The sequence below is a fragment of the Leptodactylus fuscus genome, chromosome 9 (assembly GCF_031893055.1).
Source record: "Leptodactylus fuscus isolate aLepFus1 chromosome 9, aLepFus1.hap2, whole genome shotgun sequence".
Classification (NCBI taxonomy): Eukaryota; Metazoa; Chordata; class Amphibia; order Anura; family Leptodactylidae; genus Leptodactylus; species Leptodactylus fuscus.
Window position 1 is genome coordinate 71,266,787 of NC_134273.1, and position 15,786 is coordinate 71,282,572.

Below are 15,786 nucleotides of genomic sequence, written 5' to 3' on the forward strand. Positions count from 1 at the left end.
ACAGTGCTAACCAGTTAGCCACCATGTTATAGCATTTGTGAACCACCATTGGGAGTACTTACCGTTATCTGAAGGAGAAGGTGGCTCTCTCTCATCCAGATCATCGGCAGATGACATTGTTCCTGTTGATGGAGTCCTAGGAAGACGTCTCTTAAAGTCTCCTGAAATACAAATGACGTCTTAGACCAAGGATACATTATTATATACAGGCAGCTGTTATGAACCTACTAATGCTATGCAGTACCTGGACTAGCTGATGGAGAGTCCATAGAACGAGACTCACTACTGCCCCCTGCACTCTCGGAATCACTGCACATGCCTCCGCTCTGGTTACCTGTAGACCAGGATCTGAAGGGTGGACCTCTTATCGCTATAAGGATAGAAACCAGCAAAATGGTCACACACTGTATTATCCAAGCGGCCAGTGAACACATGGAGACATCGCTCAGACGCCCTACCCTGAATATCCGTGCTGCTGCTAGATCTCTTCTGTCCAATCTTCTGCGATCGGTTATAGAGAGGACTGCCGATGTCTTCAGGAGATTGAGCGGGATATTCAGCTGAACCTTGGGATAGGTTTCCATGTGAGGCACGGGTGCTCATCTCTTCTCCCTTTGTCATAAGCCTAGAAAACAAAAAATCCCAAAAAACACAAAATAAGAATGTTTTTTCCGAATAGTAACAAAAAACCATTGTTCTCTATAGTAATGGTAGGGGCCACACAGTATCACAAGCCATCCTCACCGTTCCATCGGTCCCCCGACTTCAATACCACAGTCATCTTTGGGCAGGTTCTTCACAAACTCTGAGTATTGCTGACCCGGCTCGTAACGCTTGGCACTCTCACAGAGGGTCTGGCAGTTGACGGGCAGCGATACCACTTGGGCATGCTGCATCTGGAATAAATTCACTGTTGCCTGTGTACAAATGAAGGGATATTTTAGAATATATTACCCGGGTCTATATAACCAATAACTCAAGCTGTATAGCATATGCATTGGCTATAGGACATCTCTGCCACTTCAAAACAAGAAGCTAGACCTTGTATTGTGGAAGAAGGTTTAGACAACGTGTCAATGCTCCTAATAGAAGAATATTACCATAAGACAGCAGTGGGAATGTCAGAATTATTATTAGGATAAGTGTCATTATCAAGATGTCTCCGATCTGTAGGCAGTATGGTGTAGAGTGGGAACAGCCGAGCAGGTTAACATATAGCTTATGTCAAAAGACCAGTGTAACTTGTATTATTTTTTTTAATTATAATCCACGCTCATGCCAGGGTTAGGAGTCCAGTGGGCGGAGTTACTCGTGACTGATCCATGATATCCTCTGAAGATAACTGCTGATCACCAAGTAGGACCGGACACTGGATTTTTAAACCTGAATTCAACTGGAATTTTTTAAAGTAACTCAGATCCTTGAGTATCTGACACCCCCACCAATCAATAGAGAGAATGAAACAGGAAGCAGGCAGCTCCGGTTACTGCAGATTGGTTCCCGTTCACTTGAGTAGGAGAGAAGCTGCAGTGACTCAATTCAGCCACTACACAGAGAGAAGTGCTATCCGCTTCCTACTCCGTGCTCTGTGTGTCAGCTGTCAGTCTGGGGGTCGGGTGTGGGACCATCAATGACGCAATATCAATGGCCTTCTCTTAGGGCAGATCATTAAAGGGATCCTATCATTGGATACCCTTTTTTTCTGACTAACACGTAGGAATAGCCTTAAGAAAGGCTATTTTTCTCCTGCCTTTCGAGGTCTTCTCCGCGCCGCCATTCGGTAGAAATCCGGGTTTTCTTCGGTATGCAAATGAGTTCTCTCACAGAAATGGGGGTGTCCCCAATGCTGCAAGAGAACTCTCCAGCGCCGCCTCCATCTTCTTCTTCCATCCTGGGTTTCAATCTTCTAAGCCTCGGGCAGAGCTGACTGCGCATGCTGCCAGCAGCCACAAGAAAATGGCTGCTTACTCAGCGGACATTTTCTTGTCACCGCTTACACAGCTTACTGAGTATGCAGCCATTTTCTTGTGGCCACTGGCATATGCAGTCGGCTCTGGCCGAGGCCTAGAAGATTGAAACCCAGAATGGAGAAGACACAGGGAGAGGCCGTTCCAGAAGAAGATGGAGGAGTCGCTGGAGATTTCTCTCCCAGCATTGGGGACGCCCTAGTGCTGCGAGAGAACTCATTTGCATACCGAAAAAATCTGGATTTCTACCGAACAGCGGCACAAAGAAGACATCTAAAGGTATGAGAAGAATAGCCTTTCTTAAGGCTATTCCTACGTGTTATTCAGGAAAAAAGCGTATCCAATGACAGGATCCCTTTAATAAGTTTAGCCCAGACTTTCAAAACTTTTCACCTATACCGTTGCAAATAGGACTGCCAGCTAGAGATGAATGAATTTAGGTTCATGGTGGTTTGTCAAGAATGTGATGATGTCTTATTATTGACAAACCGAGATGTTGCCATTATGTTGAGATTTGTCACATTTACTAATAAAATGGTGATCAATCAAAAAGTGGGTGTAGGGTAAATTTTAGCTCTGACTCAATGAAACCAAAACACATTGATAGGACCGTGCATTCTTACTATTCGCATAGAGTATTAAAGCGACGACATTATTTAGATACAACCTGTCGTCTGCCCAGAAGGACTAAACTATGAAGCACTTCTATTTTAAGGGAAAGGCACTCGAGGATTAAAAGATTGTCAACCCGCTAATAAAAGACTCATTCAGCGAAATAATTAACTTATTACAAGAGAGAACACTGGTTCAACAGTCACAGCCCCGCCGCACACAGGCTATATTTGTTGTACAAGCCCTTCACTAGGGAAGGAGAGCCATGGACAATGTCCTAAGATACCAGAAGTGAAGGGGGTTGATGCCGCTGGACGGGGTTCAAAAGGAAAGAGCTACTTTTGATTCCAACACAGGATGACGGGGAATCATCTTTATACCCAAACATGTTTTCATCTTCCCACCGAAGGAGACTGAATAGGCCAGATCAGAATGGCCGTCTTGTTTTCAAAGAAACGTAATGCAGTTTATTATAAGACTGAGCTCATCTTGGGATTATTAATGGGGAATGAGAAGGTCCTGGCAAAAAGCCTCTTCAGATACGTGCCCCGGGAGAAGCTTCCCGCACCGCTGAAAGCCCTGGCGACACTACAAAGCTACACAAGTCAATTGAATTGCCCCACGCACAGAAAAGGAACTCGGCACCGGTTCTCTAAATCGGCCGCATACATCTCGCCATCAGCGGTTATGTTAGTCGTCCGGTGTTCCTGCTTAACAGGTCAATCTAATATATACAAATGGCCCACATTTCCTGGCACTGCCATCATCTTGGCACCTAAGTGGGCAGAGCGGTCGTCTGCAGGGATATCTCCGCTGGCTTGCAAACATTCATTTCAAGGAGAGCGAATGTGAGATTCCTCTGGGTGTAGTTTATAACACTTGGAATTCGGTGGAGAGGCTGCGGTACGTGCGTGTTTGTATAAGGATGGTTTCCCACCAGCATATTCTGCAGAAGTTGTATGTTCATTGCCAAGGACAGGATCAGATCCAGTCCTTTAGGATCAGAATAACTTTTCCATACTGTTTTTGGGACAGACTTGTCAGACCTTACAACATAGGAACAGATCCCATCCGTGGATCAAAATATTGGGCTCCTGCACATATCTATACCCAGAATTAAAAGAGTATATATGGCAAAGTACACTCCACTGGGCTGGAATATGGTAGAGGATCGATCAGTATTCCTGACTTGGGGAGTTTTCTGTGATGGTCCCTACACATTTTTTGCATCATAATCTACATGAAAAGAATACGGTGTGAACATGTTCTTAAGGTAGTTGCCTGTTTAGGTAAGTAGGGCATGGTTAGTAGATAGAGAAGGACATACTGGAGAATATTCTTCTATAAAACGATGGACAGCATAAGGGTATGTTGAGTCTGTTGCGAGATGACTGCAATGGACATTAACAGTGGCAGAGTAAAGGACACAGATGGGGCCCCCACTATCTATAGCGGTTCCCATTGACTATAATGTAAACAACAAGATGGACACTTTCTTGAATATAGATGGGCACCTGACGGAGGGGGTTCTGTCTGCATCTGTCATTTAATGTCCATTGTGCTCATCCTGTGAAAAAAAAATGACAGCAACGGACATTAAATAACGGTAGTGTGAACCCACCTTTAGGTGATCACTGACTTTGGAAGGGAGACTTTGTAATGCCATCAGAACTGCAAGGTAGCCTAGATTATAGGAACATCGGGGTTTGGTTCCTAGTTATTGTGAGACACGGTCTGAGAACAGTCCTATCTATCTATTTGCCTAGCCTTTCTGAAGTCACTGGGCTTAGGTAGGTCAGGAAGATATAGCACACGTAGAAGGTTGTCTATTAAGGACACTTACAGCTTTCAGGGTGAGATCGCACTGGTAGACAAGCTCTCGTATCTGTGTTAAAATCTCACTCTTCACATTTTCCATGTCAATCCTTTTCTCTTCCACCTCCGCCACACAAGACTTGTAATGTTCTTTCGCCTCTTCAGCCTACAAAGTACAAATCGGATAAGATAAGAATTATTTATGTCGGAGTTGATTTGTACCTAGAGGTGCCTGCCAGGTCTTCAAGGTGTCCTCCATGCCACAAAAACAAAAGGCGGAAAAAAAATAAAAATAAATAAAAGGTGGAAATACAAGTCAGAAAATCCAAGCAAAGTGTTTTTTTTTGTAGATCCCCGCTCCATCCCCCAGCCCCTTTAAACTGCATACCTTCTGCAAAGCTTCCTCCTCCAGACGTCTCCGCTTCTCTACTTGTTTGTTCCCATCCTTCATGAGTCCTCCAGATATACTGAGCTGTTCTTCCTCAGCACGGATTGTACTAGATTTCGCTTTCTCGTGCTCATCTTGCCTTTGAGCATGCAATAATTTTGCTTTCCGAAGAGCAGTTTCCAACTCTTGCTGCAAAAAACAATATCACAAATGTATAAAAAAAATACCATGTACATTATGTGACTGCAATAGAAATGTAGCTGACACCATAGGTGATTGACTCTGTGCATAAGGCAAATTAGAGGGTGAAATAGTAGCCAAGAAGCAGTTCTGGAGAACAAGAAGTAGTTAGCCCCACCCCCAAGGAGCCATAACTTTTATTGTCCCTAAGGATTACAGGTTAGTGTCCAAGGTGATCTCTCTGGATTTAGCTTAAAGGTGACAATGGTTTACAAAAGGACTACGCACTTTGACACTGGACAAATGTCTTCATCAAGCCTGATAAAGTCACATGTCCAATGCTGAAACAAGTATCCTTTAATAAACTGAATTCATGTCTTTGTCCATCACCTCGGAACCCCATAGATCACTTTTTTTTTTTTTTTTTAAATGTAGATTGTGAGCCCCACTTAGGCTGTATTCACACAGAGTAACGGCAGGCGTTTTTTGTGTGTTTTTTGCACATAGCGCCGCGTTTACGCCGCGTAGCACCGCGTTAACGCCGCGTATACGCCGCGTTAACGCCGGGCAACGCCACCGCTAAATAGCGCGGCGTTAACGCAGCGTATACGCGGCGTTAACGCGACGCTACGCGGCGTAAACGCGGCGCTATGTGCAAAAAACACACAAAAAACGCCTGGCGTTACTCTGTGTGAATACAGCCTTAGAGCTCACAATGTACATTTTTCCCTATCAGTATGTCTTTTTTTGGAATATGGAAATCCATGCAAACACGGGGAGAACATACAAACTCCTTGCAGATGGTTTTTTGCCCATGGTGGGATTTGAACACCAGGACTCCAGCGCTGCAAGGCTGCAGTGCTAACCACTGAGCCACTGTGTGCCCCCTCCCCCCATATATCACTTTTTCCTGTACTTAGAGGAAACCTGTCAGGGCAATTTGGGACCCTAAACCACCCACAGCTCCTTAAGGATTGGGGTTTAGTGTCTCAAATTACCCTGCACCATTACCCTGTACCCTGCACCATTACACCATCTTTACCTACACTAAAATAAAGAACCTTTATACTCACCCAACAGCTGTATTCACCGTGCCAGTGCAATTCTTCAGTGCAACCAGAGAAGTACACCTCAGTGCGCATGCGCCGGTCCTCAGGTGTATGCGCAGTGAAGTCAGTGTGCGCGTCCTTGGCTTCACTGAAGAACTACACAGGCAGTACTAGGTGAGTGTTTGTTTTTTAAAGGCAGGCACAGATAGCTTTGCAACAGGACACTAAACCCTTTAGACAATAAGGCCCTGTTGGAAGTATCAAATCGACCTGAGAGATCCCCATTAGGATGTTTCTACAGTGGCTGCGTTTTATGATCACGTGGTCCAAGAAGTAGCAACGGGCTCAAAAACTATTCAAGCTTTGGTACAGACTTGGGCCTGTTATTTGCAAAACTCATCCAAATTAAAAATTTCACCAGATCTGACTTTTCCAATGTAGAGCTCTCTGCAAACCTTACAGGGCTCAAAAAGAGGAGCAAAACAGACTCAACTGGTGAGGACGTCAAAACGGACTACGAATAACGGAATAAATGGCTTGTCAACAATTTTTCTTAAAACTGGATGAACTGATGATGTACATACATGTGCACGAGACCTAACCAAATATATTCTGAAAGATATGGATAATTTAAAGGCCTAAATACTAATTGTGATAATTAAAAAAAAATTGCAAAAAAATAAAAAAATGCTCATAAAACAAAAATAACATTCAGAATGATAAGAAAGCATAGACTACCATAACCCGTGCTTGGACAATGGCAGATTGTTTTACAATATAGTCATAGAACGTCTTATGGTAGGTTTTGCACGATTGTAATGTATCCACCATTACATAATACACAATTGTTGCAGCTGTGGTAAGACATTGTCGGAAAATCCAGAAGGCGCGCAGAAGCAAAATGTAATGAGAACTCCGGCGTACTGACCATTTTCTTCTGTTCTCGCTGCCAAAGTTCTTTCATTTCCTTCCTTTGTCTGTCGAGCTCCGATCTTCGGGATTGAAGTGGCTAGAGGCAAAGTAAGAATGTTATACTGCTTGCATGTGAAACATTGCAAGAAATGTCGGACAATATTTACAGCACATGTTCAGGCGCAGCTTCAGAAATCCCACCGAGCTGTTATTTACTGGAGTGAACCCAGTGGGTTTCCAACGTGGGACCCTACATTTTAGTGCAACATGCTGCAGTATTCTGCGCTGAGTTTTTAAAGGGGCTGTACAGGATTTATTTTTGCCCTTTAATTAGGATAAACCATGAATAGCTAATCAGCGAGGGGCCAATGGTCAAGTCCTTGGGAGGATCATCTGTTCGAGGGTGCATTAGATCCCATACCTTACAGTATACGAAGGTAAAAGCATAGGTCTCTGTACACTATATGATGGCTGAGAGGAGTTACTGCACCTCAGAAAAGCTGCACAGACACAGTAAGTAAGCGGCAATTTTCTTGATGCCTGTGGGCATGCGCAGTCAGCTCTGCCCGAGGCCTAGAAGTTTGAACCCAGCTCCGGAACAAGAAGCGCAGAGAGCCCGTTTCTGAAGACGATGGAGGTGGCACTGGAGATTTCTCTCGTAGCATTGGGGACGCCCCCAGTGCTGCGAGAGAACTCATTTGCATACAGATCAAAGCCGGGATTTCTGCTGAACGGCGTTGCGGAGAAGACATCTAAAGGTAGGAGAAGAATAACCTATCTTAAGGCTATTCCTACGTGTGAGCGACAAAAAAAAAAAGTGATTTTAATGGTAGAATCCCTTTAAATGTATTGTCCTAGAGATCAACCCCAACTACCTTTGCAAAGTCAAGGGGGTTTCAACTCTCTCTAGAGCTCGGTCATTCTGGATATCAGTTGTCTATGAACCTCAGTTCACCAATGTAACCTTCTCATCTAATGCATTACTCTGCCAAGGTTGAACAGGCCATACTTATAACTGGGGAACCTTTTAGAGCCTTTTACCTGGCCACACATAGTCTGTGCCCATACAGTGCAAAGACTGCAACATATAGATGGCTTTTCACAAGCAGCAACAGACATGGCGCTCACTATTGGCACCAAATCTGCCCATCCTGATCAAGAAATATGCAAAAGAAATAAAAAAAATTCTTCACCTGCAATTATATTCCAAGAGACTTCCTGGTATCCATAAATCATACACGTGGGCTTGTTACCCGGTGTTTGCACAATGACGCCATGCCCGCGCTATGTCTCACCTGAATGAATTTGTTGCTCTGAAGTGCACTGATGGTCTGAAGACATAACTGGCTGCATTCAATGTCATTCTGGAACGCAGTTGTGAAAATTGGCTGGAATGGCATAAACTCCTGAAATGGAAACAAACAAGTGAATATATTTATTCACGTCCGTGCCAAGTCAGACAGATCCAAGGACCTGCGGCAAGGCAACAAGCAGGAAAAACAGAACATTAAAGTGCCAGTCACTGATAAAAACATTTCTCCATAAATTTAAAATCAGATTGGAATTGGTTAAAGCTGGGGTTACTTTTATTCTAGATGTGATCCTTGGATGCCCGCTGCTGTGCCACCTGGGATGGTGAGGCATTAAAAAGGACCTTATAGAAATCCATAGGACTTGTGAACCAACCTAAAATACTGCTGAGTAAGGGCAATGCAGAGAGGCGGCAGGATAGGGGATAGGACGTCTAATGTTATCGGACTGCTACTCTGTTTGGCAGATATTGAGCAGCAAAGGGTTGCCTGGTAAAGCCTGACCCTTAATAATGCCATGCAAATGCATTTGTCGAAGCAGATACCACTTAAAGGGAACCCAGCAGGTCAGTACGAGATACTAAACCACTGTGGGTATAGACCTGTAGGAATGTCATATGTACCCACATTGAAAAAACCCCCACAAAAACAGAATCAATCCTTTATTACTTGAGTAGAGAAGAGTATAAAGAGCCACATCGGACTCATCTCTGTTACTTCCAGCGCCTGCGCAGCTCACCCTGGGGATGTGCACACTTGGCTTCACTGCACATGGGCTTGTGGTCCGGTCTACATGTTTTTTATTTGTACCATAGGCATGTATGGTATTAGAGGGCATTCAAATACGGGACACTAAAACGTTGGACATTAGAGGGTATATATAAGCATCTATATACCTTTGAGTAAGATCTCATTCAGATGGGAGTATTGGGCCCCAATATCATGGATGTTAGGATAGCTCATCATTTTTAGATTGGCAGGGGCTCAACACATGGGACCCCTGCACAGGTCATATAATGTCACTTTTACCAGTCACATGGGTGGTTCGCACTACAGGTCCATTCAAGTGAGTGGGGTTGAATTACCATAACGAGCGCAGGCGCTATACAAATGTACGATGCCACACCTGGGAAGTAGCGAAAATGGCGCAGCGCTCCCCGGAACGCTACAGTGTCCACATCAGCTGATCAGCAGGGATCCATACAGCAAGCAGACAGGTACAATATAACAATCTCAACCAGGTCTAAGATACATAACATGTAAACTAGCAGACTTTGGTGCTAACATATAAGGTGACGATACAATTACAGAAATCAATGGAAGCAGGGACCAACCTGTGGGCCTACAATGGATTTTGCGGTTTCAGCCATCTTTGCAAGATTTCTAGCAGCTTCGGCTTCTGCGATGGAAAATGGAAAACAAACCATGATAAAGAAACAATAGTAATGAAGACGGGTCGGTGAAACAGCCGCTAATTTAGAAATCACATTACTGACAGTCTGAAGCACAAGCCTGGCAAGAGATTTAATGCCAAAGCTCATTAGGCCCCACGAGAAGGCACTCACCCACATTAAGCCTCTTCTCCACCCACGCCAGGATATCCTTGGTGTATTTTGACCATGCTTTAGCATAGGATAAGGCCGATTCAACCCCGCTGTCAATCCGGAGGAGCATATTGTCCACTTCTTCTGCCCGGAGGTGCCCTGAAAGTAACATAGGATGTTAGAATGGTTTCTATGAGAAGCCCCACGCTGACTCGCACAGAGCGCCGGCCGACTGCGAATGCTTAAGTAACTCTGATCTTGGAGAGTTCTTTAATACCGTTTGACACTAAAGAGGATTGACAAGGATTTTAGGAAGAAAGGGTCAGAGTCACAAGCAACTACGATGAGTCTTTCACCTGCCATAAGACCATTGTCCATACAGCAAATGCCTATAGTCTTTTGAATGAAGCCAATAATAAATTTCTGTGTGTGTATAAACATCCATATGGAGGGGAGCGGGCTGCGGCACATTGCTGTATTCTCTGCAATGTTCACACTGCTCTGTCTACATGCTTGATTTACTTGAATGGGATGAAGCTGCAATACCTCACACAGCCACTAGTATGAAGATGTGTGCAGGCAGAAAGAGCAATGTAAACATTGAAGAGGCTTCAGCAGCCCCTTTAAACAGCTATACAGACATTGGCTAGAGACCACTGAAGTCTATGAAGAGTGGGGAGGGGTATAAGGAAACAGGCAGGGAGAGCGATAACAAGGTTGCAGCTATATAAGCGTGTTATCTCTGCTGTCTATGTGTCCTTTTCCTCCCCTCTCCATAGGCTTCAATGGACTCCGGCCTACAGATTGGACCAGTGTATTCAGAAGCAAGGATCAGTGCAGGGGGAGAGGAGAGGGAAAGAACAGGAGAAAGGAGCACTTTTCCTTAATAACTATTGATATAGGGAATTTTGAGATAAATAACAGTAAAGGGGAGGAGGGAAGACGACAAGGATTTTAAGATTAGACCAATTAACACAGGATCTATTCCTGTAACTCATCAGTCAATGAGATGACTTGTGAATGTGACGTTTTCCAAATGAAATGTCCTTTGCCGTTATCTGACGGAAATATTCTCATTATTACTAAATTATATTCTCTATAGCACGGTAACATCACCATAAATGATAGACAAAGGCCTTACCTTGCAGATCGTCTCTCTCGTGGATCGATCCAGCAGAATCCTCCATGGAAACATTTTCGAAGGACTAGAAAAAGTAAAAATTGCCAAAATAGTCAGCGAAGAAAACACTTCAGTGCAACAAAAAAGTGTGAACTTGTGTAAAGCTGGTCAAATTCCACAATTTAAGCAAGAGCAGCAGAACGTCTTTAGGGCCGGGTCACATCTGCGTTTGGTAATCCATTTGGGGGAGTCTGCATGGGGACCCCCCCCCTCCCAAAAAAACCAGAATACCAAATGCATTGGCAAGTGGAGAACTTTTGAGAGCACATAGACTATAATGGGGTCCGTGTGCTTTCCGCGCGGTGTCTGCACAGAACATAAAGACAGGAAAGTACTTTGTGATCTACTTTCCTGTCCACATGACTTGTGCAGAGACCGTGGGAAAAGCACATGGACCCCATCATAGTCTACGGGTTCTGTTTGGTTTCACCGCTTGCCGATGCGTTTGGTATTCCGTTTGGGGGGGTCCTCATGTGGACCGGATTACAAAACGCAGAGGTGAACCAGGGGTAATGCGTATGGTGGTCTTTCAACTCTCTTGACAATAGGAATCAGTAAAAAGTGATCTTATACTGTCGGGGCGGACACATTCGATGACACTGAGCTTTGACGCACCCCTGTTGAGAATCCTAGAGGCAAACCTGACAGAGAGGTCTTAACTATTTTGTATGAATCCCTTATTTTAACGAGTAGCGAAATGAAATAGATATGGAGGAAAATAAACACCCAGTCCTGCAGTCCAAGTGGTAGCACCCAGCAGGGGACACCGTAATCTTTCATATGGGGTGCCTGTAATTCCTCTATATAAGTCCTTGATATCCAACTAGGGGTTAGGAGGAAGGGTATAATGTATCAATGTATGAAGTCCCAACAAAGAGTAAGTACTGCAAACAAGACAGTGTGTACATGTTGGGTCACATTTCCCCAATTGTTTTCATGACTTCTCATTTCTACACAGAAGAACTGGACAAAGAGAGATCTGTTCCCGAGTCCTTGTTACATGTATTAATAAAGCATGGCAGGCCGCCCCGTAATAACTGTTATTTCCTTGTCTGATGTTTATGGGCAAGGTGGCTCTTCGGTCCTTGTGGACAGACTGTACATTATAGCAATCTGACGGAATAGGATGGTCTCTGTAGGTCAATAACTAATACAATACATGGAACAATTCTCCTTAAACACGCAAGAGTTTTTCCAGGATTATGATATCCTTAGGATAGGCAAATCTGTCATCAGATCGGTGGAGGTCCAACAACCAGCACCCTCGCTGATCAGCTGCTTCAGGAGGCTGCAGCGCTCGGGTCTCATCACTGCCTAGCATATGTGCTTGATATTGCAGCTCAGCCACATCCATTATGGTGGGACTGATCTGCAAACAGGCCTCGTGACCAATGACCGTGACATCACTGGCCTGTGAAGCGGAAACAGTACTCACCTGAGCACCGATGCTGATTGAGAATTTTTAATTCCTGGAAAATCCCTTAAAATAATATTAACTACTCAGGAAGTAACAGACTATTAAAACCCCCCCAAAATAATACACATAAATGTTACGGAGAAGGAGAAGTAATATTCAGTATCAAAAACAGCAAACGTAGGAAAAAATTCTGCTGTTTCCTACAAGTACCAGACCACAGTGAAGTTCCCTTTACATTGAAATGTAAACAAACCCTTCCCCCCTTCCCCGAAACACTCAAATCAGGGACATAATATGTAGCGTCTGGTCAATGATCTGAGCAGGAAATGGATTGATTTCACAATGGAAGCAAAGAAGACTCTGGACAAACCATTGAACCTATTACAAATCGCAACGAAACTCCAATACTTGGAAAAAATTGCATTTAATGACGTGTTGAGTAAAAGCTCCCGTTGTGTACATAAAACAAGTCGTAACAGTTTAATAGTTTACTACTTATCAGTGACTGAGGTTACAGGTCTAATACCGGCAGCCTCTCTGCTCCTTTGTCATTGTGATTCTTCCTGCTCTTCTCTCGGACCTTGTTCTGACTCAAGATAAGGACAATGCGCGGCTCGGAGTTACCGTTCACATACAGTAGCCATGCCATTGCATCAGGACACTTGGAGTGATTAGTGTATTAACATGGATAAAGCTCAACCTGGTAAACCCGATAAACCCGAATTTGTATTCAATAAAATGCAAATTAAAGGGTTTTTCCAGGACTTTATAACCAATGACCTATGTATGGGATGGGTTATCCATATAAGATTGGTGCGCCCCTCAACCAGTCAGTTGGTCGCTCCGGCAGAGTAATAGTACTCACTTGAACATGAAACAACTGCAGTACCATTCACAGCCACTAGTCCATGTACATAGCAGCCACCCTTCAGTCTGCTGACCAGCGACTTTTTCATATTTTAATTTTTTTGCAAATGGATTATTTTCTACGAATACATTTTCTCAATTAACCAAGTAAAAGCCAAACTTACCCTACTTCTCCGAGATGTATGGAGCCCCAGTGATGAGCCATTGTCTACATCTCCCATAAGGAAATCGGAAACACTGCAGAAGACAAAAAGATAAAGTCAGAGTATGTAAAGCTATGGTGCAGGAAAAGGTACAATAACACAAACAGATGCTCCTGTATGGGAATTACATTCAATGACATATTCCGAGGACAGGCCATAGACATCTGATCAATTGGGGTCCCACCAAATGCTCTCAGATCTCCTATAGACTTAGATGGAGAGCCACACGAGTGGCCACTGTGGTCACGGCATCAGTCGGAACAGAATTTAGGCAACCCCCATTAAATACATAAATGCAGCTCCCAGAAGGGCATCCACATCTATCAGGCATTTGTTCTAGTGGGCGCCCTGTATAACGTCATGATAAAATACTATGTTATCAACTCCTAAACTGTGATGGATATAGACATGCGGTCAAACGCCAGGGGAAATCCAGAATTAGAAAAATATAGCTGCTTTCTTCCTCAAACAGCGCCACCCCCGTCTATGGGTTGTGTCTAGTACTGCAGCTCAGTCCACCAAATCTGGAGCCAATGTACGACCCATTATACAACTTATGGACACGTCTGCTGTCATTTGCGTTATTTTTAGACCCAATAAAAGTCTACCATCCTAAGGATATTGATGTAATACAAGTCCCTCCTAGTATGGCACAGCACAATGTTACACCAGACGACAAAATAACACACACTTGTTTCCAGGACTAGATTTCTCGATGATGATTTTTGGCCGGTGTAGCCTATTTCTTCTGCAGGTGGCTGGTCACAAGAGTCATTGTTGTTGACCATTCATCTGGTTCCCTCAATGTCCTCACCAGTGCATGACCACGCTACAAACAATCGACCTGGGCCCTTTTCATCTACGTGTGAGAGCCCACACGCCATTACTTACACGTTGCCGAAGGTGAAGGCTAAAGTGTCGATGGATGTGAAGATTTCTCCAAATTGCTCCCTCCTGTTCTCTTCATTAATGTTTTTGAAGTTCACAGCTACAAAGAAACAAAAAAAGTAAAAAAAAAAAAGTAAAATCTCAAATCTTATTTTCTCTGTTTTATATAGTGGTTTAGTTTAATGGCTACGTAGCTATATGCTGTATCTAATTCTCGCAAATCAAATCTCTCGGAGTCATAAATCTTATAAATTTTACATATAGGACACAGCGATGAGGTGGATTTGATTTGCAAACCACCCTATAAGAATTAAGCAGGTCATACATAATACATTTACATTGCTCAAACCTGACAACTGTGATTTCGGTGGTACCAACTGACCATCTAAGGTGTATGGGAAAGGATAGGGCATGCTGAATTTCAATATGCCTGATCGTTTTGTCCTCAGCGAAAGTGTCTGGCAGTGGTTTACTCCCTTCTCCCCATTCAAAACACAAGTAATCTTAGCGAAGTGTGCATGTGTATAGGAAGACCGGAGAGATCAGGACATAGGCCAGCTCTATGGCCTCAAATGACCTCCCCAGGGATAGGGGTAACGATACATTTTTGATTAATTATGTGATTTGAAAAGTAAGAGGGTGTTTAGATTACTGTAGGGCTTTCCATTTATCCCGGACAACCCCTTTAAGAATAAAACACAGATTTTCATGAACATGGAGCTGCAATGCAGAATAAGCAAGACATCTATGGAAAGAGTAGAAGCCGCCCTATAAGATACTGCCATTAGTTTGATACCAGATTTCCTGCTGACAGACTCCCTTTAAGATACTCAATTTTCCAGGTTACTTCCCAGATCGTGTGTAAGATCCAAAAACTCGAGTAGTTAGAAGATCTCCTCATTTTACAATGGAAAGGCAAGAGACTTCACTTACGACACATCTCCAACCGGTTAACGGAGCATGTTCTAGGATTTTAAAGGGATTCTACCAATAAAACATATTTTTTTCTCGTTGACACATAGGAATAGCCTTAAGAAGGGCTATTGTTCTCGTACCTTTAGATGTCTTCTCCGCGTCGTCGTTCCGTAGAAATCCCAGTTTTTGTAGGTATGCAAATGAGTTCTCTCGCAGCACTGGGGGCGGGCCCCAGCGCTCAAACAGCACTAGGGTTGTCCCCAATGCTGCGAGAGAACTCTCCAGCGCCGCCTCCATCTTCTTCAGGAACGTCCTCTTCACGCGTCAAACTTGTAGGCCTCGGGCAGAGCCGACTGAGCATGCCCACAAGAAAATGGCCACTTACTGTGTAAAGCGGCCATTTTTCTTGTGACCGCGGAGAAGATGGAGGCGTCGCTGGAGAGTTCTCTTGCAGCATTGGGGACGCCCCCTGTGCTGTTTGAGCGCTGGGGCCTGCCTCCAGTGCTGCGAGAGAACTCATTTGCATACCGGCAAAAACT

At 44.0% G+C, this 15,786-nt stretch overlaps 1 protein-coding gene across 2 annotated transcripts in view; it reads right to left on the bottom strand.

Annotated features, from left to right (window-relative positions):
• The window catches only part of ARHGAP29 (Rho GTPase activating protein 29), an 80,339-nt gene that overhangs the window by 6,949 nt on the left and 57,604 nt on the right, over positions 1-15,786 (bottom strand). For both annotated transcript variants that reach the window (XM_075286537.1, XM_075286538.1), the window contains 13 exons: positions 14,336-14,432; positions 13,406-13,478; positions 10,919-10,982; positions 9,799-9,936; positions 9,568-9,632; positions 8,219-8,329; positions 6,940-7,020; positions 4,783-4,971; positions 4,423-4,560; positions 745-917; positions 459-625; positions 245-370; positions 63-161 (listed from right to left, as the gene is read on the bottom strand). In XM_075286537.1, coding sequence (XP_075142638.1) covers positions 63-161; positions 245-370; positions 459-625; positions 745-917; positions 4,423-4,560; positions 4,783-4,971; positions 6,940-7,020; positions 8,219-8,329; positions 9,568-9,632; positions 9,799-9,936; positions 10,919-10,982; positions 13,406-13,478; positions 14,336-14,432 — 1,521 coding nt within the window. The remainder of the gene's footprint in view (positions 1-62; positions 162-244; positions 371-458; positions 626-744; positions 918-4,422; positions 4,561-4,782; positions 4,972-6,939; positions 7,021-8,218; positions 8,330-9,567; positions 9,633-9,798; positions 9,937-10,918; positions 10,983-13,405; positions 13,479-14,335; positions 14,433-15,786) is intronic.